This window comes from Salmo salar, chromosome 06 (assembly GCF_965601325.2).
Source record: "Salmo salar chromosome 06, fSalSal1, whole genome shotgun sequence".
In the NCBI taxonomy this organism is placed as follows: domain Eukaryota; kingdom Metazoa; phylum Chordata; class Actinopteri; order Salmoniformes; family Salmonidae; genus Salmo; species Salmo salar.
In genome coordinates, this window is record NC_138296.1 from 27,057,847 (window position 1) to 27,070,244 (window position 12,398).

The 12,398-nt window shown below is 41.3% G+C and overlaps 3 protein-coding genes across 4 annotated transcripts; 1 reads left to right on the plus strand and 2 right to left on the minus strand.

Moving 5' to 3' along the window:
* Nucleotides 1–653: 653 nt before the first annotated feature.
* Nucleotides 654–3,034, minus strand: smim10l3 (small integral membrane protein 10 like 3). Its single transcript, XM_014203098.1, has 2 exons — nucleotides 2,564–3,034; nucleotides 654–2,186 (listed from the first exon to the last, which is right to left on the minus strand). The coding sequence occupies exons 1-2, from the start codon at nucleotides 2,741–2,743 to the stop codon at nucleotides 2,166–2,168; spliced, it is 201 nt and encodes a 66-aa protein (XP_014058573.1). The 5' UTR covers nucleotides 2,744–3,034; the 3' UTR covers nucleotides 654–2,165.
* LOC106606734 (winged helix repair factor 1) lies at nucleotides 654–12,363 on the minus strand. Its single transcript, XM_045720011.2, has 6 exons — nucleotides 11,991–12,363; nucleotides 11,751–11,896; nucleotides 11,184–11,419; nucleotides 10,727–10,824; nucleotides 10,496–10,643; nucleotides 654–2,186 (listed from the first exon to the last, which is right to left on the minus strand). Exons 1-6 carry the CDS (start codon nucleotides 12,085–12,087, stop codon nucleotides 2,162–2,164), a joined length of 750 nt encoding a protein of 249 aa, XP_045575967.2. The 5' UTR covers nucleotides 12,088–12,363; the 3' UTR covers nucleotides 654–2,161.
* On the plus strand, nucleotides 3,436–10,049 carry LOC106606735 (ras-related C3 botulinum toxin substrate 1). Of its 2 annotated transcripts, none has more exons than XM_045720012.2 (6): nucleotides 3,436–3,746; nucleotides 5,894–5,965; nucleotides 7,265–7,382; nucleotides 7,639–7,701; nucleotides 7,983–8,146; nucleotides 8,436–10,049. In XM_045720012.2, exons 1-6 carry the CDS (start codon nucleotides 3,712–3,714, stop codon nucleotides 8,494–8,496), a joined length of 513 nt encoding a protein of 170 aa, XP_045575968.1. In that variant the 5' UTR covers nucleotides 3,436–3,711; the 3' UTR covers nucleotides 8,497–10,049. The 2 variants fall into 2 exon arrangements, with proteins under 2 accessions (XP_045575968.1, XP_014058572.1); XM_014203097.3 differs by having other exon boundaries at nucleotides 3,438–3,746; nucleotides 7,983–8,142.
* Nucleotides 12,364–12,398: the final 35 nt, after the last annotated feature.

Below are 12,398 nucleotides of genomic sequence, written 5' to 3' on the forward strand. Positions count from 1 at the left end.
ATTTCATAGGTCTGATTTTCTCCATGTAACCCTTATTATAAATAACGTTCACTCCCTTACAATATGGTTTCTAAGACAATCTTTAACAGATCAGCACCAGCTTTACCAATGGGTCATCTTGATTGCAGAGACAATGTCCTGCTTCATCATTAAGGGGATATGTTGAATTGACTGTAATGAAATTGTCTGAAATCCACTTTTAATTAAATTAATTGATCCACATTGTAAATTATCTGTGGGCTATGTAATCCATCTTGGGAGGATGAATGAATGACCTCAATAGTCACACTGTTCTCCTTTGAAATGGTATCTCTGCTATGCCCTCTGGTCACTCTCTAATAATAGATTGGATGAGATATACGGGTTAAATAACAGATTTAACACAAAAATCCTTACTATAGATCTTACCCACTTAAGTAAACATTACCATGAGGGTGTAGATCTTACCCACTTAAGTAAACATTACCATGAGGGTGTAGATCTTACCCACTTAAGTAAACATTACCATGAGGGTGTAGATCTTACCCACTTAAGTAAACATTACCATGAGGGTGTAGAAGGGTAGAGGGCAGAGGTTAGTGTTTTGTGTATGAATCCAAGATGAAGATTATAACCTAAAAGTAATTTCATAGAATATAAAATGACAGAAATAGTTGATTGTTTAATAATTTATTGTTTCCAAGGAGGTACAACCATATTAAATTCCTTACCCTTTTAATACAGTGACTCAAATGACAAAACCCACAAACACTTTACTGAGAGATAAGGACGAGTGCATACCAAAGACAAAATCATAAACCATTTATTTCAAATCTAAAATGCCACCTCGTTAGCTCCATTGACCAATACAGAGAAGTGGGTGACGTGTGTGTGTGTGTGTCATCAATCATTCCTTTCCTGGATCCTTCCTCTTTGCCTGACACCTACACTGCAACATTCCATTCCAAATCAGTGAGAAGAAGTGACACTAAGGATAGATGTACATTACACAACAAGCACCTTGCCATTTCTCTAACTGAAAGGTGACCGTACCCACACTGAAAGGTGACCGTACCCACACTGAAAGGTGACCGTACCCACACTGAAAGGTGACCGTACCCACACTGAAAGGTGACCGTACCCACACTGAAAGGTGACAATTTCTACACTGAAAGGTTGTAACAGTAGCCCTGCTGAGCTACACTGAAAGGTTGTAACAGTAGCCCTGCTGAGCTACACTGAAAGGTTGTAACAGTAGCCCTGCTGAGCTACACTGAAAGGTTGTAACAGTAGCCCTGCTGAGCTACACTGAAAGGTTGTAACAGTAGCCCTGCTGAGCTACACTGAAAGGTTGTAACAGTAACCCTGCTGAGCTACACTGAAAGGTTGTAACAGTAGCCCTGCTGAGCTACACTGAAAGGTTGTAACAGTAGCCCTGCTGAGCTACACTGAAATTTCTCCTCTTCCACTTTCCAACTCACTGCACCATCCTTCCATTTGCAAACAAACTTTACCAAAACCGCTCAAAAGAAATGCCCAAACCACTGAGAATAGAAAACATGCACTGGTTTATGTCATGCGGTGGAGATGCAAGCTAGTGGATACTTATGTTTCATTATGAGGGGAACTATATGACAAGTTTCCAGTTTTTCCTTCGGAGACAACAACAGATGAGCACTAATGAACACATCAAACAGAACTCTAAGAGGAAGAAGAAATAAGAAAGGTTCCAAAAACTTTCATTCCATTGTTGTCATTGTAATTTTTGTTTCTCAGTCCTCCTTGTGGTCTGCGACAAAAAGGCAGTGTTGAATTCCACTGGTCATCCTTTCCTATGTCTCCTCTGACCAGATGGGTAGCTCAAGAATCTCTGGTGGCGAGTGGCTGTGAGAGATATATCCCAGTACAACCTCACAGATCTCTGCACACCCCGGCGGCCATTGTTAATGACATCATCATGGTGTCCTTCCCAAGCAAAGACACTGGGTTCCTATGACAAGGGGTGGCTGAGACAACGGTCGTGTAACATTGCGCATTGTCATACTGGCCCCTGATACTAGTGCCCTCTTCCACATTGTTGATTGTGTGAGGTCTGCAGGGTCTCTTTGGGAAGTTGCGACTGAGGATGCCCACTAATGCGCAGAGTCAGGGGTGTTGGGTCCTCAATTGTGGAAGTTGTAACTCACTCAGTGAATCTCAATATGGACCTGCAAATAGGAAAAGACAAAGACAGTTAGCTAAAAATTGGAAATCTGACATATGGTGAATGTATGAAAACAAGAAATGACACTGAACAAAGCATGACGTGTCAAAGTGGGCAGTGGCTTTCTAAATCTGCCTCCTTTATGGTCGTGATACTGTACTTCAAACTTGCATTGCCAAACCTTATGCTGTGGCTTCTTAGACTAGCTAGCAAACTAGCAAATTACCTTTATTTTTTATTTAGCTGTAGCGTTAACAAACGTTAGCTAGCAAGCGAGCTAGCTGCTAAAATAGCTCAGTCAATCTGTGAAGATAAAATAATGTTCGCTCTAGCTAATTGTATGCACCGTTTAGGTGCAAGGTTAGCCAGGAATATGTTTACCTGTAATCGCACATTGAACATCATCGAAGCGATGAGGTAGAGGTATGGGAATCTGATTCGCAGTCGCCAAGCGAGATCAAAAAATATCAACAAAGTCCTCGTCAATCCTTTTGAAAACACCCCGTAAGTCCGACCAGCGGACCCCGAAAAACGGAACACTAAATAAGACAGACCCGCCATAAGACAATGTCTGCAACGGCGATTATCCACCGGAATCTTATTTACAAGTTAAGAAGATACAACAGTGCATACTGCCATCGTTGTCTGGAGTTTTTAACATTCATATTTTCGTCTTTTGACGAGGTACCCCACCCCAACCGATAAATCCACCCTTCCTTTCCCGTTTTGGTCAAACGGAACATTAACAGTGTGACTCACGGAAGTTGCAATGCAATGATATCCGGCAACGTCATCATTGTGTAACTGTCTATGGTGTCCGTAAATACGCTGTTTTTTTTTTTTAGAATATAATCATTTGGATAAATTAGTCTCTCTTATACTGTTCTGGTTACTAAGTATACCAGATACCTCTGCATACCATACAGTATAGCAATATATTATCTTCTGATAACTCCACACTACCTGAACACTGAAAAAGTTGTTCACACTTCTCAAATGTGTATTTTGGTACACGTTTTCAAACGGCTAACTTCTAAATAATTGTATGTATGTTGTGTGAAAGATACAAGTTCAAATCCCTTTTCTTAATGTGATGCTTCTTTCGTTTTATCACAATGTACTGTCTTTTGTTTTAGGATTAAACTACTGGACATCAGTGATTTCAATCCGTGCGTGGGCGTCTAAAGCAACCGGAAGTGACCCGGTGAACTGATAGTTCCGCACGGTTTTGCGACGTAAAACGCGGCTCTGTTTTTTCCTCAATGGGTGGTAGCAGCTGTTTGCTCCATAATTTCCAGTTGAGAAAGTATGGGAATGTAGCAAGATCACTTCAAAAAAATATATCTTATCGGACACTTTCGAAAAGACACACATTAACCTTGCCAATCAGTCTTATTTTGACCAAATAATTCCAGACATTTCAAGTTTGAACAAGTTCAGACAAAAGAGTGGGTAACTAAGCTAGCACCTAAGCTAGTAAACGGACTTAGCGACGCATCTGGACCAGTCTGGTAGTACGGTCCGGAACAATGCAGGCCATAAAGTGTGTCGTGGTTGGGGACGGGTAAGTTTATTAACGTTTACTAACTATAAATACACGATGTACCATTATAGCTAAGTAACTATCTATATTTGGTGTGAAAGTCAATAAATAAATAATATATCTAGCAAATGTGTTAACTTGCTAGCTAATGTTAGTTAGTTGAAAAGTTAGCTAAAGGCTAGGTAACTACCAAACTAACAGGTTCAACAATGACAATCCAACATTACGTAAGCAAATACATGCTTATTCTCACATTTGTTATTTGTGCAAATCAGCTGGTTTAGTCCCCGTCAATGGGACTAAATTAAGTTGGTGTGTTAACTTTATGAATTAAATCACTGCTCTACCATAGCTGTGTACATTCAGATGCTGAAACATGTCTATATTCTAGCCAAGTATCTCAACTCCGCTAACAATTATTATTTTGTTATTTACAATTCGATACTTGGAGTAAAATACGGATATAATGTTGCCCAAAAATTACTATCGATTTTCCCCCATCACTAGTAACTATACTTCGATACTTAAAAATGTAAATTATTAAACACTTACCGTGTACCTGTGTTTGTCCTTTGTTGTTGCAGGCCATTTGTTTGCTGAAATCATATTTTTTTAAATAAAATACAACCACCGACTGTTTCCCTGTTGCTGTATGATGGAAACTCCGGCCAATGCGCCAATTTAATCAACATGGAAACAGTCAGCGATTGTATTTCATGAATATTTTAATAAAAAGTAGGGCTTAAAGCAAACCAATAAAGGTACGCAACAGTGGACAAACATAGATACATGTAAACGTTTACAAATGTATATTTTTGAAGTATTGAAGTCGGAGGTTCCTTGCAAAAACTCCAGTCTGCACTCTGCTTCATGGAGGAGTTGAGGTACTTGGCAAGCTGTATTTGAAGCTTTTGTATTTTTTTGGGCTCAAGTAAACCTCGTCTCCAGTTTATTTCTGTCATTGTTTACTTGGTCATTTCATTGAATCTAAATTGTGAAAACAGCTAACCGGTATTCATCATCTTTGCCAGCAAGCTAATGTTTCCGTAGAAACATTTTCCAGGTGTGAAGTAAAGAGAGGGAAAGGGGATACCTAGTCACTTACCCACTGAATACATTCAACTATCCCAGACCATTACAGGTGGACTGACTCACTCTATATATGAATATTAATATCTGGATCATAGGGAGTATTTCATCTAGACTGTATAACTCCTTGATGTTTGCAGTTCCCAACCAAGTTAAATGGCCTCAGGTTAAACCTGAGGTGTGAGCGTGGTAATAAGACGTGGTGACTCACTGCACTTCACCGACCTCTGTTTGCTAACCAGGTAGATACAATGCCTTAACTAGTGGTTGGTAGGTAGGTATTACCCAACAATTAGGTAACAAACTTGGTAACATATTTTAGTTACCCTTGTGGTGCTTGGTCAAACCTGTTCCTCACCTGGCTGGTAGTTCGCCACTCAAATAACTGCACCTTTGGATGACCGTATCAGAAAAACTCTGATCTGTTTGGGCACTCCACTCATAATGTGTAGGAGGGAGGGGAGGGTGTACACAACAGAGTATGCAGCCTCTGGGCTGGGTGTGGTGGATATTGTAGGCAGCAGGAGAAATTAAAGCCCACACGTCATAGATGGAACCACGGCTGAACTGTTCTATTCTTTGATTTAAGGAGGTAATATAACTGTCCACTCCCATTTGTCGGCTAGCCTTTTATCTTTTGAAATAGTGACTAGGCCACATTTCAAAGAGTTACGGACTTGAGTTGGTTTTACTGAACCTCAGATCATTGAAAAAAAAGCAGGTGATCCTCTGAAATGTGTGATCATCAATGTATTAATGTGTAGAGGATGGCATTGCATGGCATCAGACATCTTGGCCGAGGCTAGGCCTACTCTCAACCTTACTCATTTGAACCAAGTCTCTGAGTTCCTGGCTGCAGGGCATACAATCGTTCAAGGTAGATTTTGAAGTGTGTGTTGTCCATCCACCCAGTTTCAAGTTCGGTAGGGACCTCAATGCCCTCTATAATAGACCATAGCCATGTCTTTAGCATGGTTCTTTCAGAGGATTGACATCGTGCTATAAAATTGGCATGTGGCATGCCCGCCTATGATTTGTTCCATAACATTGACATGTGCCTTTATTTTCTCCTCTTCCAGAGCTGTGGGTAAGACATGTCTGCTGATCAGCTACACGACCAACGCCTTCCCTGGAGAGTACATCCCCACAGTGTGAGTACCTCTACAGCCCCCGGCTGGGAGGCCTGGCCTGGGAACCCCCTGGAGCCAGACACCCCCAGCACCACACCCCTCTAATTCTCCCCTTGTCTCAGTCTCCACAACCATTATTCAGGCTAGGCAGGGAGGGCATCTCTACATAGCTGTCATTTGCCCCCCACCTAAACCTGCAAATAGGATTTCAATTGGATTTGGTGGGAAAATGTTTGTTGGCTGCTTGGGATGCTTATCATGCTAACCTGTGGGCCTTAGCATTACACCAGTAGTGTTTGCCAGCCAAGAGTACTTAGCATCTCTGAACAGGGTGCCAGGTGTAATTTGCTAAACAATTCTACATGTAGAATCACATGAAAATGTTGGCAGTCAGACGTCCTCTGGCGGGTTGGTCCCTAAAACATACTGCGCCGAACAAATGGCAGATGACCAGCAGATCAACATTCGGTGGGGTGTGTGCGCTCCCTTAGGGGAAGAAATACCTGGGGAAAACACGGCGATGTAAATTACCAGAAGGGTTTTTAGGTCTTATCAGACCTGGCACTAACTTATGTTGATCTGTATCAGTGACATAAACTGGTTTAGATAAGTGACCAGATGTTTTATTATTGATGGTCACTGGTCAGATTTACCAAGAGGTTTTCACCAGTTTGAACCAGTTCTTCATAAGAGGGACTACTGTAAAACATTCAAATGATAATATTAAAGGGGAAATCTGCAGCTGCTACTTCCATTTTTGGATTTATAAATGAATGAGAGAGACCCGTTGATTCTTAAAGAATATAACTGATTAATGCACTATGAGCTTAGTTTAACTGTCATACCCCAGCATAACCCAAAATGTATGCTTGTTTAACTCCAATGTTTGTAATTATTGTAAATGTATTCAACTCTTACCCCATGAGGTTTGGTGCCTGCTGGTTTTCTGTTCTACCTGATAATTAATTGCCCCCACTTGGTGTCACAGGTCTAAATTGGTCTGTAATTTTGATATCTTGGATGGTCAGTCCTTGCATCTATAGGTCAGTCTATGAATTTCAGTGGTTACATTTCTCCAGGGCCATCCTTCAACTTTCTACCAAAAGAGGTGGGGAGACGCTTTATTGTTTCACCTGTTGATTGTCCCTTTAAATAAGGATTACGAGCTTATGTAAAAATATCTAGAGACGTTCTTCTATTCCCTTATAGCACTTTAGGTTTTCACATCAAGGTAAATAGGATACACTTCTCTCTCCTTTGTTGTCTGCAGTTGATTATTAGCCTATACCCAAACTCATAGCGGTTGACTGATCCCTACAGGTTTGACAACTACTCTGCCAATGTGATGGTGGATGGAAAACCAGTCAACCTGGGCCTGTGGGATACAGCAGGACAGGAAGACTACGACAGACTCCGCCCCCTCTCCTACCCACAGACGGTAAGATTGACAGACCAGACATGCATTGCCATGGGAACAGCTGAAACTTACTATTGTTTTGTTTGAAATGAAGCCTTTGTGTACTTACAGGACATTCTGTCAAAAATATCCTAGTCCTCGTCTCTGTGGGTAGTAATAATAAGGACGTTTTAGATATAAGGAAACACACACCTTTGTATGTAAGGAACACTGTGATTACGGAAGTGATTATCACAGGTACTGACTGAGATTATTCCTCCTTTCTCTCTCGCTCCAGGATGTGTTCCTTATCTGTTTCTCCCTCGTGAGTCCTGCCTCGTTTGAAAACGTCCGTGCCAAGGTGGGTGCCCTGTTTGAAGCAACTCATCATAGCTCTTAAGAATTCAATACAAGGAGCTTGTCTACAACACAGGACATGATGTTCAGTTCAAACACATTTATATTGTTTAGCTCTATTTTTCAGAGTCATTTTGGAAAAGACAGTCCATTTTGATTCTTCATAAGATTACAGATTTTTACTGGTTATATTGATCAATATTTTGAAAAGTCATGGAAACTGTAATGACAAATTGAATGGGAACCCTATGAAAGTGATATGCCCGATGTGGTCTCTCTTCATAGTGGTACCCAGAGGTCAGGCACCACTGCCCCAACACGCCCATCATCCTAGTGGGCACCAAGTTGGATCTGAGGGACGATAAGGACACCATCGAGAAGCTCAGGGAGAAGAAGCTCACCCCTATCACCTACCCCCAGGGCCTGGCCATGGCCAAAGAGATCGGTACGTGTTCAGTGTCTATCAGTGACAATGAATGCAGGTTGAGGGAGTGTGTTTACTGTTAGGGACAGTTCATGCTTTGAATGCAGATGACCTTCTCAACCAGGAGAAAGTGGTTGTACTCATGCATTACTTAGGATGTAGTCATGCTTTCTGAGTAAGACTTTAGAAAGTGATGTCTCAAAGGGAGTGGGTGAAGAGTAACTGGCTTCTCTCCTGCTAGGACAGCACATGCACACCCTTCAGAGCCATGCATTAGTAGTAACAGTCTCCTCATACTCTCTCCTGTCGCTCAGGTGCGGTGAAGTACCTGGAGTGCTCGGCCCTGACCCAGCGCGGCCTGAAGACTGTGTTTGACGAGGCCATCCGGGCGGTCCTCTGCCCCCCGCCCGTCAAGAAGAGGAGAAGGAAGTGCTCCCTGCTCTAGAACCCCGCAGACAGGAAGTGTCAGGAAGTGTGCACTCGCCATGCGGGGCGGGGAGACGCAGACACAAAAGCATTTTACTTCCGAATCTTTCCTTCCTTTATATATTAGTCGCTACTAGTACAGCACTGGGACAAACTGTTCCTTTGTTAAAAGAAACTGAACATACAGATAGGTTTAGGAATGGGTTTTGATGACAATCTGAACCCAGTCCTTTTCTTTACATAGACACACATCACTGAAGTGTAAGAGATTCGAGAGGCCTTCTACAAATGGATTTAAACTTCTGTGAAAAGGATGCTGAAATGTTTTCTATTTGTTGCTCTTACACTCATAGTCCATATTGTTTGTTTACAGTCTTTAGAGGTTGTTTTGGGTGGAGCGTGAATTTGCCAAACTGCGTACTGCAGATATTAGAGCTGTACAGCAGACAGACACTAAACTTGTTGATCATTTTTTAGGTTTACCTCCTAACAGTACAGCTAATAATTTGGCATGATGCACTGCAGTTAATGGTTACATGGATAAGATGGCATTCTATTTGTGGGGTGGCATTCTTTATAACATGGAAATCCACAACTAGCCAAGTTAATAGCATCACCAGTTTTATTTTCACATCCAACTACTAATTAATGTACCATAAATCTAATTTGACTAGGACTGAGTTTGGGAAACACTGGTCTAGCTAACAGTGCTTTTTGTCGATTGGAAAAGGCGTGATCCTAAAGTATTTAATGGGAGAGCTGGTGTGCCTCGTTGCACGGTTGGACCTGTCAGTCAAAAATGTTGTATCCCCCGATCCCGCTCCTGCTGTGTTCTCCCTGTACTGTCTGAACCAAATCGTTGCCTGACAAAAACAAAGCTTGCGACTTTATATGAGAAGATTGGATGTGAGGACTGTTTTGGGTGTCGATGTGAGATAAAAGCACCTCTTATATTAGTCTTTGGCCATTTATCAGAAACCATTCATGCAGTGATTTCTTCTGTGTATTCTTTGTGAATAGCCCATTTGATTCACAGTAGCCACAACTACTTGGAAGGCAAAGGAGAGAGCATTTAAATGACTGAGGAATGTTCTAACGGTAACTAAGCTACAGTCAGTAATGACGTAGTGTGTATATATATATTCATCTTTGGTTATAATCATTTGCATTCAATTGGCTATTTTGTATTAAAAACATTCCACTGAAGTTAATCACTCACTGTATTTTTAAACAAACTATGAACGCTATATTGTTTACCAACTACAAATAAACCTTTAATTTTACTACAAGTCTAGCCTTTTGTAATTAATGCAGATGGCATGAAATGTGCTGCAAACACTGATACATATACATTTTTAGCATTTACATATTTGAACTACAAGATATGTAACTGTTGTTCAGGCATCAAGCTGCGCTCCAAATGAGCCAATGTGGCCCTTTGGTTTTATGGATAAAGCAATTTGTAACTTTTTTTGAGAACCATTAAATTTGAATTAAACATACCGTGTGTATTTACTTTGCCTTTACATTTGAGGTATTCATATTTGTCACAGTACTTTGCTTCTCAAGTGAGGTATTCATATTTACAGTAGTTACAGCACTTAGTGTTTAAGCTTTTTCTTAAGGACTGACATGCTATTGTACTTCCTCCTTTGAGGACTCTGAGTATGAGTATAGCTGGATAGTATAACTTAAAAGCCACGAGAAAAGAAAGGAACATGTAAGCTGTATACAGGGTTAGTGCCAGATGTACAATGTGCAGGGATACTGGATTAGTTGAGGTAGATATGTACATTACATGTAGGCAGGGATTAGGAGAAAGTGACTGGTATCAGGACAGATAATAACAGTAAACAATATGGCAGCAGCATTAGTGGTGGATGTGTGCAAGAGTGTCATGATGTTCAGGGAAAACTCTTGGTCCTACTGACATGAAAACCAGTCTCACCATTCTACTAGCTCGGCACCAATGATGTCATGGATGTGGTACTTGATCTGGAATTTAACCTGTGAGTTGGTCTGCCTCTCCTCCAGTTCTGCCTTTAAGACTTCGTTATATTTGGACTTCTTAACCATGCCCAGCACAGCTTTACGACCTGGGTCTGGGGGAGGAAGATAGTAAACAGTCAACACTCCATTAGCAAAGTAGTGCTAATAACTTCTTTGTTTGGTAGCTGACCCTGTATTAGGTACTTGGTGAATCTGCCAGAGTTGGGGATGGAGAGCCACCAGCTGCCAGCGTCCCTCACAGTCAGAACCCCCGACTTCACCAGTTGCCTGGGTGGGGGTGAGATATAGCACAAGTTATTAGTGACTCATTTACAATGGAGCAAATGAATCCAAGCAGAGTCTTTCAGATACATGAAAAGGATAAGATGCAGCATAGATGACCACCCTCTCAAACAATTTATTTTTATCTTACACACACAGTGCCGGTTTCTTGGACAGAGATCAAGCCTAGACCAGGACTAAAAATCATGTATAATAGAGAATCTCCATTGACATAGCCTTTTAGTCCAGGACTAGGCTTAATCTGTGTCTGGCAAACAAGCTATAGTAGAAACGCATTCAAACAAAGACTTTCAATACATGAAGAGACCAAGATAAATTTTTAAAAAAAGCATTTTTCCTCATACGTTATCTCTGAGTCTGTGAAGCGAAACTCCTTCAGCATTTTGTCTTTGTTGAAGCTCAGGTCATTGCAGGAGGGCAGCACTTTCTCCAGGAATTTATCCACTGTGCCCCGTGTCCCTCTCCCCTCCTCCCCAGCCAGGACTTTAGCCTTGTAGTCTGCAGAGAACACCAACCCAAAGGCCTCGGAGTCAAAGCCCAGCTGGAACATCAACAGCTCTCCCTGTTCCCTCAAGTCACTCTAACAAAGAGATGATGAAAATGAAGATGTTGGACATTAACATAGATGGATCAACCAAGGCAATGGTCTAAATTGACAAATTTGAATATTTCTCTAGGACTAGTAGTGTTCTTCAAACCCGGTCCTGGAGACCAACAAAGTGTGGAGGTTTTTGTTAGTAACCAGTACAGCGTCGTCCGGGTTTGGCCGGTGTAGGCCGTCATTGTAAATAAGAATTTGTTCTTAACTGACTTGCCTAGTTAAATAAAGGTTAAATAAAAATAAACAAAAACATTTGATTGAGACCACCAGGATTAAAGAACACTGCTCCAGCAATATTCATTGGGCTTACAAGCTGCCTGTCCACTTGGGTCCTATCATTGTGTATGCTGTAGAGTTGGTGTTTTAGGACAATTTGTGGAAGGGCGTCATTGAAGAGTTTGCGTGGGAATAATGTCATACGGTCCTGCAGGGTGGTTTTGACGTCCAGTGGTCCCTCTGGGAAAAGAAAGGGACAAGAAAGGAGACGGACAACAAGTCAAACACTGACACATTTAGCTAGCTAGCTACATTTAAGTTTGAGAAAAGGCACCTTCTCCATTGTTGACAGCTCCAAACTGCTTCTCATTGCCAACTCTTCGTTTGTTCACTTTAAACGTGTCTGATATAAGGGCCCGTTTTCTGTTCATAACTGAGGCATGAAAAACATTAACAATCGTTGTGGACTGCTAACGTTAGTGGCTAGCTACAGTAACTAGTTGTTATTATGAAGATAGACAGCAGCATGCTAACGTTCAAATAAACGAGCTTCTAGCCATTTGTCTACTAGGGTAACGTTAAACTTTATAATAACGGTATTATTACAAAACATTGGTTTGTTTTCCATAAGTATTTTCACTAGCAATAAAATGGATGTCCACACCTGACTTAAAGTAAGCATTGCTGTAGCAACTCCTTGTCAAACAAGATTTTCCAATCGTTTAAACATTCACCGGACAAA